The sequence below is a fragment of the Symphodus melops genome (genome assembly GCF_947650265.1).
Source record: "Symphodus melops genome assembly, chromosome: 5".
NCBI lineage: Eukaryota > Metazoa > Chordata > Actinopteri > Labriformes > Labridae > Symphodus > Symphodus melops.
In genome coordinates this window covers 1,477,078-1,498,048 of record NC_136695.1, presented here as the reverse complement: position 1 = coordinate 1,498,048, position 20,971 = coordinate 1,477,078, and the positions used below count along the sequence as shown (strand labels likewise).

Genomic DNA, 20,971 nt, shown 5'->3' with positions numbered 1-20,971 from the left:
GCTTTAAATATGTAAATGAGCTGTGTCTGACCACGCCCCCTTTATTTCAGCCCTACTCAGAACAGGCTGTTTCTGTGTCTGGAGCTTTAAATATGTAAATGAGCTGTGTCTGACCACGCCCCCTCTATTTCAGCCCTGCTCAGAACAGGCTGTTTCTGTGTCTGGAGCTTTAAATATGTAAATGAGCTGTGTCTGACCACGCCCCCTGTATTTCAGCCCTGCTCAGAACAGGCTGTTTCTGTGTCTGTAGCTTTAAATGTCAGGACCAATCACGTGGGTGTTTGTTGCAGGTTCGTCTGTGGACTCTCTGCGTGGGACACACCGTGGGCTTCTCTGTGCTCTTCACCAAAGCGTGGTGTGTTTACTCAGCGTGCAGCGTCAAACAGACGGTAAACTCTCAAGCTGTCTTTGAACACATTCAGAGCGTGATGGATGAGGAGACGACGGAGAGCGTTGATCCCTCCTTGACGAATGTCTGTGTCTGTTTAGCCGACTCGTCTGCAGCAGAACGGCGTGGTGATGCTGTGGCTGATCCTGCTGGACGTCTTGGTGTTGGTCTCCTGGCAAATCCTGGACCCCCTGAGACGGGTGGAGCTGCAGCAGAGCTCACAGGTGACAATGACGGGATGTAAGAGAGACAGGGAGGAGTCAACCATTAAATGAATGATCATATAGGCTGATGTTAAATGGAATTATTGTATGTTGGATTTGCTGGAACACAGACACTCTGATTAGAGAGTGAGGCTGCTTCCAATGGAAAGTATGTTCGGGGAATGCACACACATGCCAGTCCAGGTAACTCCACCAGGCCTCCATAATCCCTGGAGGAAGGTTAGGGTCATCCTCGCTCCTCTTCTTTGCCCACAAGTTCTGAACGAGGATTTTAGCTCAAGCTGGAGGTTTGACTCAGGAAGCCAAGTTGGTCAGTTGGACAATCCCACCGTAAACCGAGTGCTGGCTCTGGTGGATTAGATTAGAGGGCGAGGCCGGACACAGATACGTGGCTTTAACGATGACTCACCACAGCACAGTGTTTACTGTTTACAGTCTGATTGACTTCTGTAATCACAAACAGACAGGCATCAATGTGAAAGGAACTAGAAGTCCGTCAACAGCTCAATATTATGTCCCCAAGGACCCCTTAGCTCCCCAACGAGGTGCCTCGTGTAAAACAGTCCTTTCACAATAAAACACAGTAGTCACAAGGAATTTACAACAGGAATTGAAATGTCTAATAATTGGACATTTATTGAAATACAAAATAAAAGTGTTGTAATTAGACTGTAAAGTAAAGGCAGTAACATAACATTAAAAGAGTAAGAGTACAATGATTCCCGTAGTACTATGTGTATATTATGGGCTGCCCGGTGGTGCAGGGGTTAGCACTGTTTCCTCACAGCCAGAAGCTTCCTGGTTCCGTGTGATTGGACCGCTGCATGGCATCCTATTTCCTGCATGTACAACATTTACTTCTATCGCAGCTGTTTTCTAAATTCTGCTACGAGCCGGTATCAGCTCCAACTCCAACAACATGCGCTCAGTTTGAGTCGCCATGGTTACCTCTGCACAAAACAGGCAGAGAATATGGCGAAATGCGAAAAGTGGTGGTTAAGCCAACGCACCAATGCGTAGTGGTCACAATGGCATGGGCCACGGTGGTGTCGATATATCAGGCCGATAAAGCCCCAACAGATGACTGGAGCCAGGCACAGGAGGCCAACGTTTAAAGTAAACAAGCTGTAGAGCTGTTCCTTCTGCTTGTCTAAGGAGTCCTCCCCCTCAGGAGTTTATTTTGGCCGAGCAAAGAGGACCCCAACCCATAATCCTCCTGCAGACACACCTGCAGAGGACAGTATAAAGAGTGTGGACTGAGCTGAGTCCAGCATCAAGCTTCAAGGAGTCTCTCCACGGCAGCTCCACAGACACCCTGAACATGACTCCGTCCTCCAGCCTGCTGCTGCTGCTGCTGCTCGGCCTCTCTCAGGCTCTCCCTGATACGGAGGAGCTAGGAGACCCAGGAGATGACGACGTCGCAGATGACATGGACATCACCACCAGGATTCTGACCTCCAACAGCGGCACAGACGAGGTGCTGCTGGAGGGAGACCTGCTGCCTCCCAGAACAAGAAACGCCATGAAGTGCTGGTACCAGACCTGCCAGTGGAAGAAAGCCTCCAACGGCTTGGTGACGATCCCCTTCATTGTGAGCAGCCAGTTCACCAGTTATGAAAGGCAGAAGATGGACCAAGCCTTGAAAGCGTTCCACAGCAGAACCTGCATCCGCTTCGTCCCCCGTACGAGAGAGGCCGACTACATCAGCATCGAGAACAGACAGGGGTGTTTCTCCTCTCTGGGCAGAGTGGGAGGCAGACAGGTGCTCTCTCTCAACAGGCAGGGCTGCGTCTACTACGGCACCATCCAGCACGAGTTCATCCACGCTCTGGGCTTCCAGCACGAGCAGACCAGGAGCGACCGCGACTCCCACGTCAGGATCAACTGGGAGAACATCAACCCGCAGATGGCCTACAACTTCCAGAGGCAGGACACCAACAACCTGAACACTCCCTACGACTACTCCTCCATCATGCACTATGGAAGAACAGCCTTCTCCATCAAGTACGGCAGGGACTCCATCACCCCCATCCCCGACCCCAACGTCCAGATCGGCCAGAGGAAGGGCATGTCCTACTGGGACATCAAGAGGATCAACATGCTCTACGGCTGCTGAATGTTCAGAAAGCTGAAAATGTGACCCGCATGCCAAAATGATCAGCAACAAAATCATATATGCAAAATAAACACTGTGAAGTCATTTCTGTCTCTGTGCTGCTTGAAAACATCAACATGTTTACAAAGAGCAAATTAAAGCCATCGAGCTGGAAAGATTGCGCTTTAGCACAGAGGGGGAGGGGCGTGGCTTCAAAAGGAGCACAGGGGGAGGGGCGTGGCTTCAGAGGAAGCACGGAGGGGGCGTGGCTTCAGAGGGAGTACAGGGGAGGGGCGTGGCTTCAGAGGGATCCCGAGGGAAATTCAGGGCATCCAGTAGCAATTCAGGGCATCCAGTAGCAGTATACACACAGGCAGGACACAAGACATTGGTTACAATACACACCCGCTGTCCCCCCTCCCCTCTGTATACAATAATCCCCCAAACAAGATTTAGCAGCCCCTATGTGACTAAGAGTAAACATAATTACAGGTTAAACCTGTGCAGTTAGCATTAGCATTAAAACTTATATAGTATGTACATAACCTGTGAGGAGAGAAAAACATGTGCTGGTTAAAAGAGACCTGTAAACAGTTAAAGAGCCTTAGAAACAAAGTGCTGACCTTCTAGAAACTACTTACATGTGCATGTACAGAGGTGTTTGAGGTAGTGCCAGAGGTGTGAGTACAGTCGTTAAACAGTCAATGCAGGGATGCAGACTGGGCCATTGAAGTGCTCAGCAACATAAAGGAGCAGTGATTAGCATTAAGTGTCCAAAACAATAAGGTGAAACCAGGAGTGATTAGGGTGATTTCCATTAAAGTACCCAACTATTGAGGAGCAGATTAGCATTAAGTGTCGAAGACAATAGAGTGAAACTTGACCTAGTTAGGGTGATCATGTCAACCATTACAGATGTAGCATAACACAACAGTAGGATGAAACCAGACATGATTAGGGTGATTATCATTACAGTGACCAGTGCTCAGTAAGGTGACTATCAATATGCATTAAAGTGTCCAACTGGGGGCTGACTCTGAGGTCAGCAGTGCAGATGAGGAGTGAGAAAAAAAAAGTGAAAAATGAGTCCGGGGTTCACCGTGTGCTTCTTCCCTGCCGTGACAGTGAAGTGTTGTACAATCTGATGGCCAGGGGGACAAAAGAGTTCTTGAGTCCGTGGAGCACGACTGTGACAGCCGTCTGTCACTGAACATGCTCCTCTGCCCGGTGAAGGTGCTGTGCAGAGGGTGGTGTGTGTTGTCCATGATGGAGAGCATTTTGTCCAGAGACCTCCTCTCTACCACTGTCACCAGTGAGTCCAGCTCTGTACCCACCACAGAGCCGGCCCTCCTCACCTGTCTGTCTGTCTGTCTGTCTGTCTGTCTGTCTGTCTGTCTGTCTGTCTGTCTGTCTGTCTGTCTGTCTGTCTGTCTGTCTGTCTGTCTGTCTGTCTGTCTGTCTGTCTATCCTCGCTCCTCTTCTTTGCCCACAAGTTCTGAACGAGGATTTTACTTAAAGCTGGAGGCTTGACTCAGGAAGCCAAGTTGGTCAGTTGGACAATCCCACCGTAAACCCAGTGCTGGCTCTGGTGGATTAGATTAGAGGGCGAGGCCGGACACAGTGATACGTGGCTTTAACGATGACTCACCACAGCACAGTGTTTACTGTTTACAGTCTGATTGACTTCTGTAATCACAAACAGACAGGCATCAATGTGAAAGGAACTAGAAGTCCGTCAACAGCTCAATATTATGTCCCCAAGGACCCCTTAGCTCCCCAACGAGGTGCCTGGTGTAAAACAGTCCTTTCACAATAAAACACAGTAGTCACAGGGAATTTACAACAGGAATTGAAATTTCTAATAATTGGACATTTATTGAAATACAAAATAAAAGTGTTGTAATTAGACTGTAAAGTAAAGGCAGTAACATAACATTAAAAGAGGAAGAGTACAATGATTCCCGTTGTACTATGTGTATATTATGGGCTGCCCGGTGGTGCAGGGGTTAGCTCTGTTTCCTCACAGCCAGAAGCTTACTGGTTCCGTGTGATTGGACCGCTGCATGGCATCCTATTTCCTGCATGTACAACATTTACTTCTATCGCAGCTGTTTTCTAAATTCTGCTACGAGCCGGTATCAGCTCCAACTCCAACAACATGCGCTCAGTTTGAGTCGCCATGGTTACCTCTGCACAAAACAGGCAGAGAATATGGCGAAATGCGAAAAGTGGTGGTTAAGCCAACGCACCAATACGTAGTGGTCACAATGGCATGGGCCACGGTGGTGTCGATATATCAGGCCGATAAAGCCCCAACAGATGACTGGAGCCAGGCACAGGAGGCCAACGTTTAAAGTAAACAAGCTGTAGAGCTGTTCCTTCTGCTTGTCTAAGGAGTCCTCCCCCTCAGGAGTTTATTTTGGCCGAGCAAAGAGGACCCCAACCCATAATCCTCCTGCAGACACACCTGCAGAGGACAGTATAAAGAGTGTGGACTGAGCTGAGTCCAGCATCAAGCTTCAAGGAGTCTCTCCACGGCAGCTCCACAGACACCCTGAACATGACTCCGTCCTCCAGCCTGCTGCTGCTGCTGCTGCTCGGCCTCTCTCAGGCTCTCCCTGATACGGAGGAGCTAGGAGACCCAGGAGATGACGACGTCGCAGATGACATGGACATCACCACCAGGATTCTGACCTCCAACAGCGGCACAGACGAGGTGCTGCTGGAGGGAGACCTGCTGCCTCCCAGAACAAGAAACGCCATGAAGTGCTGGTACCAGACCTGCCAGTGGAAGAAAGCCTCCAACGGCTTGGTGACGATCCCCTTCATTGTGAGCAGCCAGTTCACCAGTTATGAGAGGCAGAAGATGGACCAAGCCTTGAAAGCGTTCCACAGCAGAACCTGCATCCGCTTCGTCCCCCGTACGAGAGAGGCCGACTACATCAGCATCGAGAACAGACAGGGGTGTTTCTCCTCTCTGGGCAGAGTGGGAGGCAGACAGGTGCTCTCTCTCAACAGGCAGGGCTGCGTCTACTACGGCACCATCCAGCACGAGTTCATCCACGCTCTGGGCTTCCAGCACGAGCAGACCAGGAGCGACCGCGACTCCCACGTCAGGATCAACTGGGAGAACATCAACCCGCAGATGGCCTACAACTTCCAGAGGCAGGACACCAACAACCTGAACACTCCCTACGACTACTCCTCCATCATGCACTATGGAAGAACAGCCTTCTCCATCAAGTACGGCAGGGACTCCATCACCCCCATCCCCGACCCCAACGTCCAGATCGGCCAGAGGAAGGGCATGTCCTACTGGGACATCAAGAGGATCAACATGCTCTACGGCTGCTGAATGTTCAGAAAGCTGAAAATGTGACCCGCATGCCAAAATGATCAGCAACAAAATCATATATGCAAAATAAACACTGTGAAGTCATTTCTGTCTCTGTGCTGCTTGAAAACATCAACATGTTTACAAAGAGCAAATTAAAGCCATCGAGCTGGAAAGATTGCGCTTTCAGAACTCAGACACAGAATTTATTATTTTTTTAAAGAGGGGCGTGCAGAGGGAGCACAGAGGGGGAGGGGCGTGGCTTCAAAGGGAGCACAGGGGGAGGGGCGTGGCTTCAGAGGGAATACAGGGGAGGGGCGTGGCTTCAGAGGGAGCACAGGGGGTAGGGGCGTGACTTCAACGGGAGCACAGGGGGAGGGGCGTGGCTTCAGAGGGAATACAGGGGAGGGGCGTGGCTTCAGAGGGAGCACAGGGGGTAGGGGGTGTGGCTTCAGAGGGGGCAGAGGGGGAGGGGATGTGGCTTCAGAGGGGGCACGGGGGGGAGGGGCGTGACTTCAGAGGGAGCACAGGGGGAGGGGGTGTGGCTTCAGAGGGAGTACAGGGGAGGGGCGTATCTTCAGAGGAAGCACGGAGGGGGCATGGCTTCAGAGGGAGCACAGGGGGAGGGGGCGTGGCTTCAGAGGGAGCACTGAGGGAATGCTATTTTTAAAATCATGCTAGTTTTAGAAAATGACCAACCCTGCCTTTACGGGGTTCATGGACATCAGGTTACAACTTGAGTTTTTATCCTGAAGTTATTATTTATTAATATATTATTATTATTAGTTTATTGTTGTTCTTGAAATGAAAGTCTTCTCTGTCCTTGTCTTTCAGAGCGACTTGTCTGGTCAGGATGTCGTCGTCCAGCTCTCCTCTGAACGTTGCAGCAGCGTCAACATGGAGCTGTGGCTCACTGCTGTCTACGGTTACAAAGGCCCTCTGCTGGTCAGAACGTGAACTACACCGACTCATCACAGCTTGTAAAGCGATCCTAAATAACTCTGCTGCAGTCTGAGGCCACTCTTATGTTGGAAAACCTAAAACCACATCTAGCTGTTTGCACACGTTCACATAATCTGATGTTTACACTGTCATATATTATTCGTGTGTCGGTTCAAACATTGGGACGTGTGTGATGACAGTCGACTGTTTTCTGTCAGGGTCTGGGATGTTTCGTGGCGTGGAGCATCAGGTGCGTGCAGGTGGATCACCCTGCGGTCAGCAGCAAACAGCTGACTCTCAGTATGTTCGCTGTGACCGTGTTCAGCGTGTCTGGGGCGTCGGGGTCTCTGCTGACGTCCCACAATCCTCCTGTGCAGTTCTGTGTGGTCAGCAGCCTCGTCCTCTGCTGCAACGTCTTCACTCTGTGCTGCATGTTCGGCCCGAAGGTCAGCGCAGAGACGCACCTTCACAATAAAACAGCATCGTCCGTCGCGTGTTCATTCTTCTTTTCATTTTCACGTCGTTGCAGTTTGTGTACGTGTGTTTCCACGGCAACGAGCTCCAGCAGCCTCTGGAGCTGCGTGCTGCCGAGGACGAGGAAGACGAGCAGCTCAAGACGATAAACCTGAGGCTGAAGAGCCAAACTGAGCAGGTGAGGACGACGTCACCTGACGCGCTCAGAGCGCTGCTTCACTCAAATAATGTTGGTTGTTTTGTTTTTTTGTTTTGCAGCTGGATTTAGTAATAGAAACCATCAGCATGCAGCTCTGTGAAGAGTCGGAGCTTCTCAACACGACGAGAGGAAGAAACAACGGTAAACTAAAAGTCTGATTGTCCAAGGTGTGTTAGCCTAGCTTAGCACAAAGAGTGGGAGCAGGGGGAAACTGCTAGCTCGCCTCCATCAAAAGAAAAACAAACAGAAATATAATCAGGGACAAATCACAGTGTTTGACTTTCATCTTTTCTACACAGACGCTCTGTTGAGGTTCATAAATGAAACGGCGTGTGACCTTGACTGAACAACTGTCGAACACAGTGACATAAACTGATCGATCAATTCAGACGTGTTCTGTGTCAGCAGGTCGATCTGTGGTGTCGGCTCTGATCTCCTCTGAAGACACACACTCCAAACCTCTGAGTCCAGACGACATCAACTCTCCTGAGCAGTGAGTCCAGAACAAACACACACACACACACACACACCTAAACAAACAAAGACACACACACAAACACACACACACAACAACAACAACAACACACACACAAACACATAAACACACAAACAGACAAAAACAAAAAACACACACCAACCATTTAGCAACCCTGCAGAGCGCTTTATTTTGAAATGTTTTGTATTTCCTGTACGTACCTCGACACAGACTCGTAACGTTTGACGTCCTGTGTTTTCTGTCAGCGTGCGGCGCCGTCTCTCCGTGCAGCTGCCCATCCTCCATCACTCCTACATGCCCGTGATCGGGGGCGTCAGCGCCAGCAGCTCCAGCCTGTTCTCCAGCCGGGAGGCCTTCGTTCACCACGACCTGCTGACGACCTAAACACACACACACACACACGCACAGCTTATTAAAAAAAAAGTATTTGAAACTGTTTTAGTTTGGAGGATTTTAAGACTTTTTCATGTTTTGTGTTTTTTATGAAGTTTTTTTATTGTATTGTTTAAATTCAAAAATTAAACAAACTTGTTTTTTTAAACTTCCATGAATTGTTTCCCTTTTTAAATGAACGACACATTCATGCACAATCATTTTAAAATTAAACATTAAATCACAGTTTTAATGTAAAAGGTCTGACTTAACCTTTTTATGACACTTCCACCCGTATACACACACGCACACACACACACACACACACACGCACGCGCACTTACATTAACCCGATCAATTACAGTTATTAGCTGCAGCATCTTTGCTAGTCCACAACAAAGGTTACCCAAACTTAAAACGGCTACGTTTGCCTTCAAAATAAAAGCATATTCGAGCAAAACGAGTTATCCCTAAACCTTTAGAAACAAATTTCAAAATAAAATACACATGAGTTGCAGATAAATGGGTCTGTTACAATGTGTGTGAGGTATGTTGTTATAAATCCATTCCACTCTATTTCAGCCCTGCTCAGAACAGGCTGTTTCTGTGTCTGTAGCTTTAAATATGTAAATGAGCTGTGTCTGACCACGCCCCCTTTATTTCAGCCCTACTCAGAACAGGCTGTTTCTGTGTCTGTAGCTTTAAATATGTAAATGAGCTGTGTCTGACCACGCCTCCTTTATTTCAGCCCTTCTCAGAACAGGCTGTTTCTGTGTCTGTAGCTTTAAATATGTAAATGAGCGGTGTCTGACCACGCCCCCTCTATTTCAGCCCTGCTCAGAACAGGCTGTTTCTGTGTCTGGAGCTTTAAATATGTAAATGAGCGGTGTCTGACCACGCCCCCTCTATTTCAGCCCTGCTCAGAACAGGCTGTTTCTGTGTCTGTAGCTTTAAATGTCAGGACCAATCACGTGGCTGTTTGTTGCAGGTTCGTCTGTGGACTCTTTGCGTGGGACACACCGTGGGCTTCTCTGTGCTCTTCACCAAAGCGTGGTGTGTTTACTCAGCGTGCCGCGTCAAACAGACGGTAAACTCTCAAGCTGTCTTTGAACACATTCAGAGCGTGATGGATGAGGAGACGATGGAGAGCGTTGATCCCTCCGTGACGAATGTCTGTGTCTGTTTAGCCGACTCGTCTGCAGCAGAACGGCGTGGTGATGCTGTGGCTGATCCTGCTGGACGTCTTGGTTTTGGTCTCCTGGCAAATCCTGGACCCCCTGAGACGGGTGGAGCTGCAGCAGAGCTCACAGGTGACAATGACGGGATGTAAGAGAGACAGTTTGTCTCCTCCGGGCTCAGGGAGGAGTCAACCATTAAATGAATGATCATATAGGCTGATGTTAAATGGAATTATTGTATGTTGGATTTGCTGGAACACAGACACTCTGATTAGAGAGTGAGGCTGCTTCCAATGGAGCGTATGTTCGGGGAATGCACACACATGCCAGTCCAGGTAACTCCACCAGGCCTCCATAATCCCTGGAGGAAGGTTAGGGTCATCCTCGCTCCTCTTCTTTGCTCAAGCTCTAGCTCAAGCTGGAGGTTTGACTCAGGAAGCCAAGTTGGTCAGTTGGACAATCCCACCGTAAACCGAGTGCTGGCTCTGGTGGATTAGATTAGAGGGCGAGGCCGGACTCAGTGATACGTGGCTTTAACGATGACTCACCACAGCACAGTGTTTACTGTTTACAGTCTGATTGACTTCTGTAATCACAAACAGACAGGCATCAATGTGAAAGGAACTAGAAGTCCGTCAACAGCTCAATATTATGTCCCCAAGGACCCCTTAGCTCCCCAACGAGGTGCCTGGTGTAAAACAGTCCTTTCACAATAAAACACAGTAGTCACAGGGAATTTACAACAGGAATTGAAATCTCTAATAATTGGACATTTATTGAAATACAAAATAAAAGTGTTGTAATTAGACTGTAAAGTAAAGGCAGTAACATAACATTAAAAGAGGAAGAGTACAATGATTCCCGTAGTACTATGTGTATATTATGGGCTGCCCGGTGGTGCAGGGGTTAGCACTGTTTCCTCACAGCCAGAAGCTTCCTGGTTCCGTGTGATTGGACCGCTGCATGGCATCCTATTTCCTGCATGTACAACATTTACTTCTATCGCAGCTGTTTTCTAAATTCTGCTACGAGCCGGTATCAGCTCCAACTCCAACAACATGCGCTCAGTTTGAGTCGCCATGGTTACCTCTGCACAAAACAGGCAGAGAATATGGCGAAATGCGAAAAGTGGTGGTTAAGCCAACGCACCAATGCGTAGTGGTCACAATGGCATGGGCCACGGTGGTGTCGATATATCAGACCGATAAAGCCCCAACAGATGACTGGAGCCAGGCACAGGAGGCCAACGTTTAAAGTAAACAAGCTGTAGAGCTGTTCCTTCTGCTTGTCTAAGGAGTCCTCCCCCTCAGGAGTTTATTTTGGCCGAGCAAAGAGGACCCCAACCCATAATCCTCCTGCAGACACACCTGCAGAGGACAGTATAAAGAGTGTGGACTGAGCTGAGTCCAGCATCAAGCTTCAAGGAGTCTCTCCACGGCAGCTCCACAGACACCCTGAACATGACTCCGTCCTCCAGCCTGCTGCTGCTGCTGCTGCTCGGCCTCTCTCAGGCTCTCCCTGATGCGGAGGAGCTAGGAGACCCAGGAGATGACGACGTCGCAGATGACATGGACATCACCACCAGGATTCTGACCTCCAACAGCGGCACAGACGAGGTGCTGCTGGAGGGAGACCTGCTGCCTCCCAGAACAAGAAACGCCATGAAGTGCTGGTACCAGACCTGCCAGTGGAAGAAAGCCTCCAACGGCTTGGTGACGATCCCCTTCATTGTGAGCAGCCAGTTCACCAGTTATGAGAGGCAGAAGATGGACCAAGCCTTGAAAGCGTTCCACAGCAGAACCTGCATCCGCTTCGTCCCCCGTACGAGAGAGGCCGACTACATCAGCATCGAGAACAGACAGGGGTGTTTCTCCTCTCTGGGCAGAGTGGGAGGCAGACAGGTGCTCTCTCTCAACAGGCAGGGCTGCGTCTACTACGGCACCATCCAGCACGAGTTCATCCACGCTCTGGGCTTCCAGCACGAGCAGACCAGGAGCGACCGCGACTCCCACGTCAGGATCAACTGGGAGAACATCAACCCGCAGATGGCCTACAACTTCCAGAGGCAGGACACCAACAACCTGAACACTCCCTACGACTACTCCTCCATCATGCACTATGGAAGAACAGCCTTCTCCATCAAGTACGGCAGGGACTCCATCACCCCCATCCCCGACCCCAACGTCCAGATCGGCCAGAGGAAGGGCATGTCCTACTGGGACATCAAGAGGATCAACATGCTCTACGGCTGCTGAATGTTCAGAAAGCTGAAAATGTGACCCGCATGCCAAAATGATCAGCAACAAAACCATATATGCAAAATAAACACTGTGAAGTCATTTCTGTCTCTGTGCTGCTTGAAAACATCAACATGTTTACAAAGAGCAAATTAAAGCCATCGAGCTGGAAAGATTGCGCTTTAGCACAGAGGGGGAGGGGCGTGGCTTCAAAAGGAGCACAGGGGGAGGGGCGTGGCTTCAGAGGAAGCACGGAGGGGGCGTGGCTTCAGAGGGAGTACAGGGGAGGGGCGTGGCTTCAGAGGGATCCCGAGGGAAATTCAGGGCATCCAGTAGCAATTCAGGGCATCCAGTAGCAGTATACACACAGGCAGGACACAAGACATTGGTTACAATACACACCCGCTGTCCCCCCCCCCCTCTGTATACAATAATCCCCCAAACAAGATTTAGCAGCCCCTATGTGACTAAGAGTAAAGGTTAAACCTGTGCAGTTAGCATTAGCATTAAAACTTATATAGTATGTACATAACCTGTGAGGAGAGAAAAACATGTGCTGGTTAAAAGAGACCTGTAAACAGTTAAAGAGCCTTAGAAACAAAGTGCTGACCTTCTAGAAACTACTTACATGTGCATGTACAGAGGTGTTTGAGGTAGTGCCAGAGGTGTGAGTACAGTCATTAAACAGTCAATGCAGGGATGCAGACTGGGCCATTGAAGTGCTCAGCAACATAAAGGAGCAGTGATTAGCATTAAGTGTCCAAAACAATAAGGTGAAACCAGGAGTGATTAGGGTGATTTCCATTAAAGTACCCAACTATTGAGGAGCAGATTAGCATTAAGTGTCGAAGACAATAGAGTGAAACTTGACCTAGTTAGGGTGATCATGTCAACCATTACAGATGTAGCATTACAATACAGTAGGATGAAACCAGACATGATTGCCATTAAAGTGACCTGTGCTCAGTAAGGTGACTATCAATATGCATTAAAGTGTCCAACTGGGGGCTGACTCTGAGGTCAGCAGTGCAGGTGAGGAGTGAGAAAAAAAAAAGTGAAAAATGAGTCCAGGGTTCACCGTGTGCTTCTTCCCTGCCGTGACAGTGAAGTGTTGTACAGTCTTATGGCCTATAGGGGGACAAAAGAGTTCTTGAGTCCGTGGAGCACGACTGTGACAGCCGTCTGTCACTGAACATGCTCCTCTGCCCGGTGAAGGTGCTGTGCAGAGGGTGGTGTGTGTTGTCCATGATGGAGAGCATTTTGTCCAGAGACCTCTTCTCTACCACTGTCACCAGTGAGTCCAGCTCTGTACCCACCACAGAGCCAGCCCTCCTCACCTGTCTGTCTGTCTGTCTGTCTGTCTGTCTGTCTGTCTGTCTGTCTGTCTGTCTGTCTGTCTGTCTGTCTGTCTGTCTGTCTGTCTGTCTATCCTCGCTCCTCTTCTTTGCCCACAAGTTCTGAACGAGGATTTTACTTAAAGCTGGAGGCTTGACTCAGGAAGCCAAGTTGGTCAGTTGGACAATCCCACCGTAAACCCAGTGTTGGCTCTGGTGGATTAGATTAGAGGGCGAGGCCGGACACAGTGATACGTGGCTTTAACGATGACTCACCACAGCACAGTGTTTACTGTTTACAGTCTGATTGACTTCTGTAATCACAAACAGACAGGCATCAATGTGAAAGGAACTAGAAGTCCGTCAACAGCTCAATATTATGTCCCCAAGGACCCCTTAGCTCCCCAACGAGGTGCCTGGTGTAAAACAGTCCTTTCACAATAAAACACAGTAGTCACAAGGAATTTACAACAGGAATTGAAATGTCTAATAATTGGACATTTATTGAAATACAACATAAAAGTGTTGTAATTAGACTGTAAAGTAAAGGCAGTAACATAACATTAAAAGAGTAAGAGTACAATGATTCCCGTTGTACTATGTGTATATTATGGGCTGCCCGGTGGTGCAGGGGTTAGCTCTGTTTCCTCACAGCCAGAAGCTTACTGGTTCCGTGTGATTGGACCGCTGCATGGCATCCTATTTCCTGCATGTACAACATTTACTTCTATCGCAGCTGTTTCTAAATTCTGCTACGAGCCGGTATCAGCTCCAACTCCAACAACATGCGCTCAGTTTGAGTCGCCATGGTTACCTCTGCACAAAACAGGCAGAGAATATGGCGAAATGCGAAAAGTGGTGGTTAAGCCAACGCACCAATGCGTAGTGGTCACAATGGCATGGGCCACGGTGGTGTCGATATATCAGGCCGATAAAGCCCCAACAGATGACTGGAGCCAGGCACAGGAGGCCAACGTTTAAAGTAAACAAGCTGTAGAGCTGTTCCTTCTGCTTGTCTAAGGAGTCCTCCCCCTCAGGAGTTTATTTTGGCCGAGCAAAGAGGACCCCAACCCATAATCCTCCTGCAGACACACCTGCAGAGGACAGTATAAAGAGTGTGGACTGAGCTGAGTCCAGCATCAAGCTTCAAGGAGTCTCTCCACGGCAGCTCCACAGACACCCTGAACATGACTCCGTCCTCCAGCCTGCTGCTGCTGCTGCTGCTCGGCCTCTCTCAGGCTCTCCCTGATGCGGAGCTAGGAGACCCAGGAGATGGCGACGTCGCAGATGACATGGACATCACCACCAGGATTCTGACCTCCAACAGCGGCACAGACGAGGTGCTGCTGGAGGGAGACCTGCTGCCTCCCAGAACAAGAAACGCCATGAAGTGCTGGTACCAGACCTGCCAGTGGAAGAAAGCCTCCAACGGCTTGGTGACGATCCCCTTCATTGTGAGCAGCCAGTTCACCAGTTATGAGAGGCAGAAGATGGACCAAGCCTTGAAAGCGTTCCACAGCAGAACCTGCATCCGCTTCGTCCCCCGTACGAGAGAGGCCGACTACATCAGCATCGAGAACAGACAGGGGTGTTTCTCCTCTCTGGGCAGAGTGGGAGGCAGACAGGTGCTCTCTCTCAACAGGCAGGGCTGCGTCTACTACGGCACCATCCAGCACGAGTTCATCCACGCTCTGGGCTTCCAGCACGAGCAGACCAGGAGCGACCGCGACTCCCACGTCAGGATCAACTGGGAGAACATCAACCCGCAGATGGCCTACAACTTCCAGAGGCAGGACACCAACAACCTGAACACTCCCTACGACTACTCCTCCATCATGCACTATGGAAGAACAGCCTTCTCCATCAAGTACGGCAGGGACTCCATCACCCCCATCCCCGACCCCAACGTCCAGATCGGCCAGAGGAAGGGCATGTCCTACTGGGACATCAAGAGGATCAACATGCTCTACGGCTGCTGAATGTTCAGAAAGCTGAAAATGTGACCCGCATGCCAAAATGATCAGCAACAAAATCATATATGCAAAATAAACACTGTGAAGTCATTTCTGTCTCTGTGCTGCTTGAAAACATCAACATGTTTACGAAGAGCAAATTAAAGCCATCGAGCTGGAAAGATTGCGCTTTCAGAACTCAGACACAGAATTTATTATTTTTTTAAAGAGGGGCGTGCAGAGGGAGCACAGAGGGGGAGGGGCGTGGCTTCAAAGGGAGCACAGGGGGAGGGGCGTGGCTTCAGAGGGAATACAGGGGAGGGGCGTGGCTTCAGAGGGAGCACAGGGGGTAGGGGGTGTGGCTTCAGAGGGGGCACAGGGGGGGAGGGGCGTGACTTCAACGGTAGCACAGGGGGAGGGGCGTGGCTTCAGAGGGAGTACAGGGGAGGGGCGTGGCTTCAGAGGGAGCACAGGGGGTAGGGGGTGTGGCTTCAGAGGAAGCACGGAGGGGCGTGGCTTCAGAGGGAGCACAGAGGGAATGCTACTTTTAAAATCATGCTAGTTTGAGAAAATGACCAACCCTGCCTTTGACGAATGTTTACACTTTTCATTCATCCCCAGCAAGAGGAAACCTTTCCCCCCAGAATCCACCCCGTGTGAAGAATCCGACAACATCCAATCAGGTTTTAGAACAACCCATGAAGAAGTGTGTTACGTTGTTGAACGGTGCGTCTGCAGTAGCACGCTAACATTAGCTGCGCAAACCAAAGATCCGTCAAAAAAATTGTCCCACAGGACACTCTGCACCATCCGGCCGTCGGGGATCATTTCTCAGTGACCATGACGAATTTAGCGGCTGATTCTTAGTTTTCGCATCATTTCGTTTTTAAATTACAACAGTTTCGTTTTTCTTAATCACTCGATTGGAGCATTTTTTTGCATAGTATTTGTTAATGGTGAAGATTGGGTGAAGGACATGACAAGCCTTGGTGTCTTACTATCCTTTTCAGACTCACCTGTGCGCCGACGCGAGTGGCCGCACATTCAGTAGCTCCGTCCCTGTCGTACTCGTCTGATATGTTATTCGTTTGTTGTGGCTCTGTGCCAACTTCTACGTTTATAGTTTATATAGTTTTTATAGTACTATACTATATAGTTTTTATAGTACACCTTCAGTGTATAACTTTATGTATCCTATGGATACTTTTTCGTGTTTTCGTGGAAAGAGCAGCGGAAAACTTTCCTATTCAAGGGAAACGCTGCTCTCGCTCCGGTCAGCGGGACAAGCCGGCATCGTTCACCCGATACCAGAGGAGCTGAGGCGGCGGTACAGAGGCTGTAGAGCGGGGGCCCTGGTAAGGGCTAAGCTCGCGGCTAAGCGATGGAGGTACAAGCCCTCGGTTCCGGTGATAGTTATGGGGAACGTAAACTGTCTAACAAACAAGACAGACGAGCTGGCTGCTCTTGTGAGGAACAACCGGACATTTAGAGAGTGCAGTTTAATGTGCCTCACAGAAACCTGGCTGACTCAAAACACCCCAGACGCTAACGTGGATCTACCGGGCTTTACTACAGTGAGAGCGGACAGAGACACGAAACGCAGCGGCAAACGGAAAGGAGGAGGACTCGCGCTGTTTATTAACAACAGATGGTGCCACCATGGACATGTTACTGTGAAGGAGGCAACGTGCAGCAAAGACATCGAGCTGCTGGCGGTAAGTCTCCGTCCTTACTACATGCCGAGGGAATTCTCTCACGCGATCGTGCTCTGCGTCTACGTTCCTCCACGGGCACACGCCGAAACTGCGTGTGACGTCATCCACGCGACCACCTCAAGATTACAAACGCTGCACCCGGATGCTTTCATCGCCATCTCAGGGGACTTTAACCATGTTACTTTGAACTCCACACTACCGGACTTTCACCAGTTTGTAAGCTGTCCCACCAGGAAGAACAGGACAATAGACCTCCTGTATGCAAACGTGAAGGACGCCTACACTGCCACCCCGTTACCACCTCTGGGTAAGTCCGACCACAACCTGGTCCTACTCAAGCCACAGTACAAAACTATGATCCAGAGACAACCGATAACCACACGCACCTTCAGAAAGTGGTCTCCTGAGGCAGAGGAGGCCCTCAGAGACTGTTTTGAGACCACTGACTGGAGTGCCCTACAAGAGACCCATGGTGATGACATTGAGGGGGTCACACACTGCACAACTGACTACATGAACTTCTGCATGGACGTTGTGGTTCCCACTAAAACTGTGCGCTGCTTCCCGAATAACAAGCCCTGGATCACCAGCGATGTCAAGGAGATCCTTAACAGGAAGAAAAGGGCATTCAAGGAGGGAGACCAGGCAGAGCTGAAGCGTGTGCAGGGGGAACTCAAGGTCAGACTCCGAGAGGCAAAGGAGGATTACAGAAGGAAGGTAGAACAGAAGCTTCAGCAGAATAACATGAGAGAGGTCTGGGAGGGCATGAAGACCATCACAGGCTGCAGGAAGAAAAACAACAACGCAGAAGACGGGGACCCTGAGAGAGCAAACCAGCTCAACTTGTTTTTTAACAGGTTCGACAGCCCCGTCGCTGCAGCCAGTGCCTGTCCCCCCAGCACCCCTCTACACACCCCCTCCCCCCCTCCACACACCCCCTCCCCCCCTCTCACTCCTCCCCCCCCAGCACCCCTCCTCCCCCCCCCAGCACCCCTCCACACACCCCCTCCCCCCCTCTCACTCCCCCCAACACCTCCACCAGAACAGATACAACCTCCAGTGACAATCCATCCCCCCTCCCCCCCACCATCACCAGAGACCAGGTGAGCAAGGAGCTGAAGAGACTCCGCCCCAGGAAGGCAGCAGGCCCAGACAAGGTGTGTCCCAGGATGCTAAAGGCCTGCTCTGCTGAGCTGGGGGAGCCACTTCAGCACATCTTCAACATGAGCCTGCGGCTCGGGAAGGTTCCTGTGCTCTGGAAGACCTCGTGCCTCACCCCTGTCCCCAAGAAGAAGAACCCCAGTGAACCAGGCGACTTCAGACCAATCGCTCTGACATCCCACGTTATGAAGACCTTCGAACGGCTGCTGCTCCAACACCTCAGACCCCAGGTCCAACACGCACAGGATCCCCTGCAGTTTGCATACCAGGCAAAGGTGGGCGTGGACGATGCCATCCTCTATCTTCTACACAGGGCTTACTCTCATCTGGACAAAGGGAGCAGCGTGATGAGAATCATGTTCTTTGATTTCTCAAGCGCTTTCGACACCATCCGTCCCCTCCTACTGAGAGACAAGCTGACCGAGATGAGGGTGGACTCGCACCTGGTGAGGTGGATCACGGACTACCTCACAGAGAGACCACAGTACGTCAGACTGAAGGACTGCACATCTGACACTGTGGTCAGCAGCACCGGAGCACCACAGGGGACCGTGCTCTCCCCCGTCCTGTTCACCCTGTACACCTCGGACTTCCAGTATAACTCTGAGCTCTGCCACATGCAGAAATACTCGGACGACACTGCGATAGTTGCTTGTGTCAGGGATGGACAGGAGGAGGAGTACAGGAGCCTGATCGAGGACTTTGTGACGTGGTGCAGTGCCAACCATCTGCAGCTAAACACCTCCAAGACCAAGGAGATGGTGGTGGACTTCCGAAGGAAGAAACCACATCTTGAACCTGTTTCCATCGGCGGGGTCGACGTGGAGGTGGTCAGGACCTACGGGTACCTGGGGCTGCAGCTGGATGACAAGCTGGACTGGTCGCCTAACATGGACACTACCTGCAGGAAGGGACAGAGCCGTCTGTACTTCCTGAGAAGGCTGGGGTCCTTCAACATCTGCAAAAAGCTGCTGCAGATGTTCTACCAGTCTGTGGTGTCCAGCGTCCTCTTCTACGCAGTGGTGTGCTGGGGAGGAAGCTGCAAGAAGAGGGACGCAGCACGCCTGGACAGACTGGTGAGGAGGGCTGGCTCTGTGATGGGTACAGAGCTGGACTCACTGGTGACAGTGGTAGAGAGGAGGTCTCTGGACAAAATGCTCTCCATCATGGACAACACACACCACCCTCTGCACAGCACCTTCACCGGGCAGAGGAGCATGTTCAGCGAAAGACTGCTGTCACAGTCGTGCTCCACGGACAGACTCAAGAACTCTTTCGTCCCCCTGGCAATAAGACTGTATAACACTTCACTGTCACGGCAGGGAAGAAGCGCACGGTGATCCCTGGAATCTTTTTTCACTTTTTTCTCACTCCTCATCTGCACTGCTGACCTCAGAGTCAGCCTCCAGTTGGACACTGTAATGCATATTGATTGTCACCTTACTGAGCACTGGTCACTTTAATGATAATCACTCTAATCATGTCTGGTTTCATCCTACTGTTGTGTTATGCTACATCTGTAAGGATTGACATGATCACCCTAATTAGGTCAAGTTTCACTCTATTGTCTCCAACACTGAATGCTAATCTGCCCCCCAATAGTTGGGTACTTAACAATAATTACCCTAACCACTCCTGGTTTCACCATATTGTCTAGGACACTTAATGCAAATCACTGCTCCTTTAAGTGGGTGAGCCAATTTACATTCCTGCATTGACTGTTTAACGACTGTTTAATGACTGTACTCACACCTCTGGCCCTACCTCAAACACCTCTGTACATGCACATGTAACTAGTTTCTAAAGGTCAGCACTTTGTTTCTAAGGCTCTTTAACTGTTTACAGGTCTCTTTTAACCAACACATGTTTTTCTCTCCTCACAGGTTATGTACATACTATATAAGTTTTAATGCTAATGCTAACTGCACAGGTTTAACCTTTACTCTTAGTCACATAGGGGCTGCTAAATCTGTTTGGGGGATTTGTATACAGAGGGGAGGGGGGACAGCGGGTGTGTATTGTAACTAATGTCTTGTGTCCTGCCTGTCTGTATACTGCTACTGGATGCCTTGAATTTCCCTCGGGATCAATAAAGTATCTATCTATCTATCTATCTATCTATCTTTTTCTAGCGAGTCGAATGTGTATCATATTAAAATTGTTTTTTCATTCTATAGAGATTTTTATTTTTTTTAATTGATTAATTTTCATCTATTTTTAATTGTTCAAAATAAAGTCAGAATAAACTCTCTGACAAGAGTTTCAAATTAATGTGATTGATCGACCTTAAAGACCTCTCAGGGTCCGAGCTGACGGTGCTCTACTACACGCACACGCGCACACACACACACACACACACACACACACACACACACACACACACACACACACACACACACACACACACACACACACACACACACAGTAGAGGAAGGGACCGTTAAAGGTGGAGTCAGACACGATGTTCGTTGCAGTTTCTAATAAAAACTGTCTTCCTGGGACTTCACACTCTGCAGGAAGTGGCGTGTGTCCCCGCTCTGTACCGTCTCCTAAGAAACAAGATGGTTTCATGTGTGTGTGTGCATGCCTGCCTGCCTGTGTGTGTGTGTGTGTGTGTGTGTGCATGCCTGCCTGTGTGTGTGTGTCTGGATTCACAGACTGGGACATCATTATAACGCCGTCGTGGAATCAATATGAAAGCACAAAGACGTGACGGCGGCTGACCTTCGTTGCGGCACTTTTAAGAAAATAAAAAGGTTAAGGGGCTACGATCAACCAATAGAAGCGCCCCCTGCTGGCCATTAGAGAACACCTGACACCACAGCCACTTGTTTATGTGAATATTTAGAGTTACATGTCTTTCACGTGTC

General features: G+C 49.8%; 5 protein-coding genes across 5 annotated transcripts; all 5 read left to right on the top strand.

Annotated features, from left to right (window-relative positions):
• Positions 1 to 560: 560 nt before the first annotated feature.
• On the top strand, positions 561 to 8,536 carry LOC306823257 (gamma-aminobutyric acid type B receptor subunit 2-like; the record flags this gene model as incomplete). Its single annotated transcript, XM_079342713.1, has 7 exons — positions 561 to 612; positions 6,876 to 6,986; positions 7,202 to 7,429; positions 7,513 to 7,635; positions 7,716 to 7,797; positions 8,065 to 8,149; positions 8,398 to 8,536. Exons 2-7 carry the CDS (start codon positions 6,939 to 6,941, stop codon positions 8,534 to 8,536), a joined length of 705 nt encoding a protein of 234 aa, XP_079198839.1. The 5' UTR covers positions 561 to 612; positions 6,876 to 6,938.
• Positions 1,934 to 2,778, top strand: LOC306824080 (high choriolytic enzyme 1-like; the record flags this gene model as incomplete). Its single annotated transcript, XM_079344043.1, has 1 exon — positions 1,934 to 2,778. One exon carries the CDS (start codon positions 1,934 to 1,936, stop codon positions 2,726 to 2,728), a length of 795 nt encoding a protein of 264 aa, XP_079200169.1. The 3' UTR covers positions 2,729 to 2,778.
• Positions 5,268 to 6,112, top strand: LOC306824079 (high choriolytic enzyme 1-like; the record flags this gene model as incomplete). Its single annotated transcript, XM_079344042.1, has 1 exon — positions 5,268 to 6,112. The coding sequence occupies one exon, from the start codon at positions 5,268 to 5,270 to the stop codon at positions 6,060 to 6,062; it is 795 nt and encodes a 264-aa protein (XP_079200168.1). The 3' UTR covers positions 6,063 to 6,112.
• Positions 8,537 to 11,162: 2,626 nt separating the features above from the next.
• Positions 11,163 to 11,957, top strand: LOC306824619 (high choriolytic enzyme 1-like; the record flags this gene model as incomplete). Its single annotated transcript, XM_079344810.1, has 1 exon — positions 11,163 to 11,957. The coding sequence occupies one exon, from the start codon at positions 11,163 to 11,165 to the stop codon at positions 11,955 to 11,957; it is 795 nt and encodes a 264-aa protein (XP_079200936.1).
• Positions 11,958 to 14,410: 2,453 nt separating this feature from the next.
• On the top strand, positions 14,411 to 15,252 carry LOC306824268 (high choriolytic enzyme 1-like; the record flags this gene model as incomplete). The annotated part of the gene is made up of 1 exon (XM_079344351.1): positions 14,411 to 15,252. Exon 1 carries the CDS (start codon positions 14,461 to 14,463, stop codon positions 15,250 to 15,252), a length of 792 nt encoding a protein of 263 aa, XP_079200477.1. The 5' UTR covers positions 14,411 to 14,460.
• Positions 15,253 to 20,971: the final 5,719 nt, after the last annotated feature.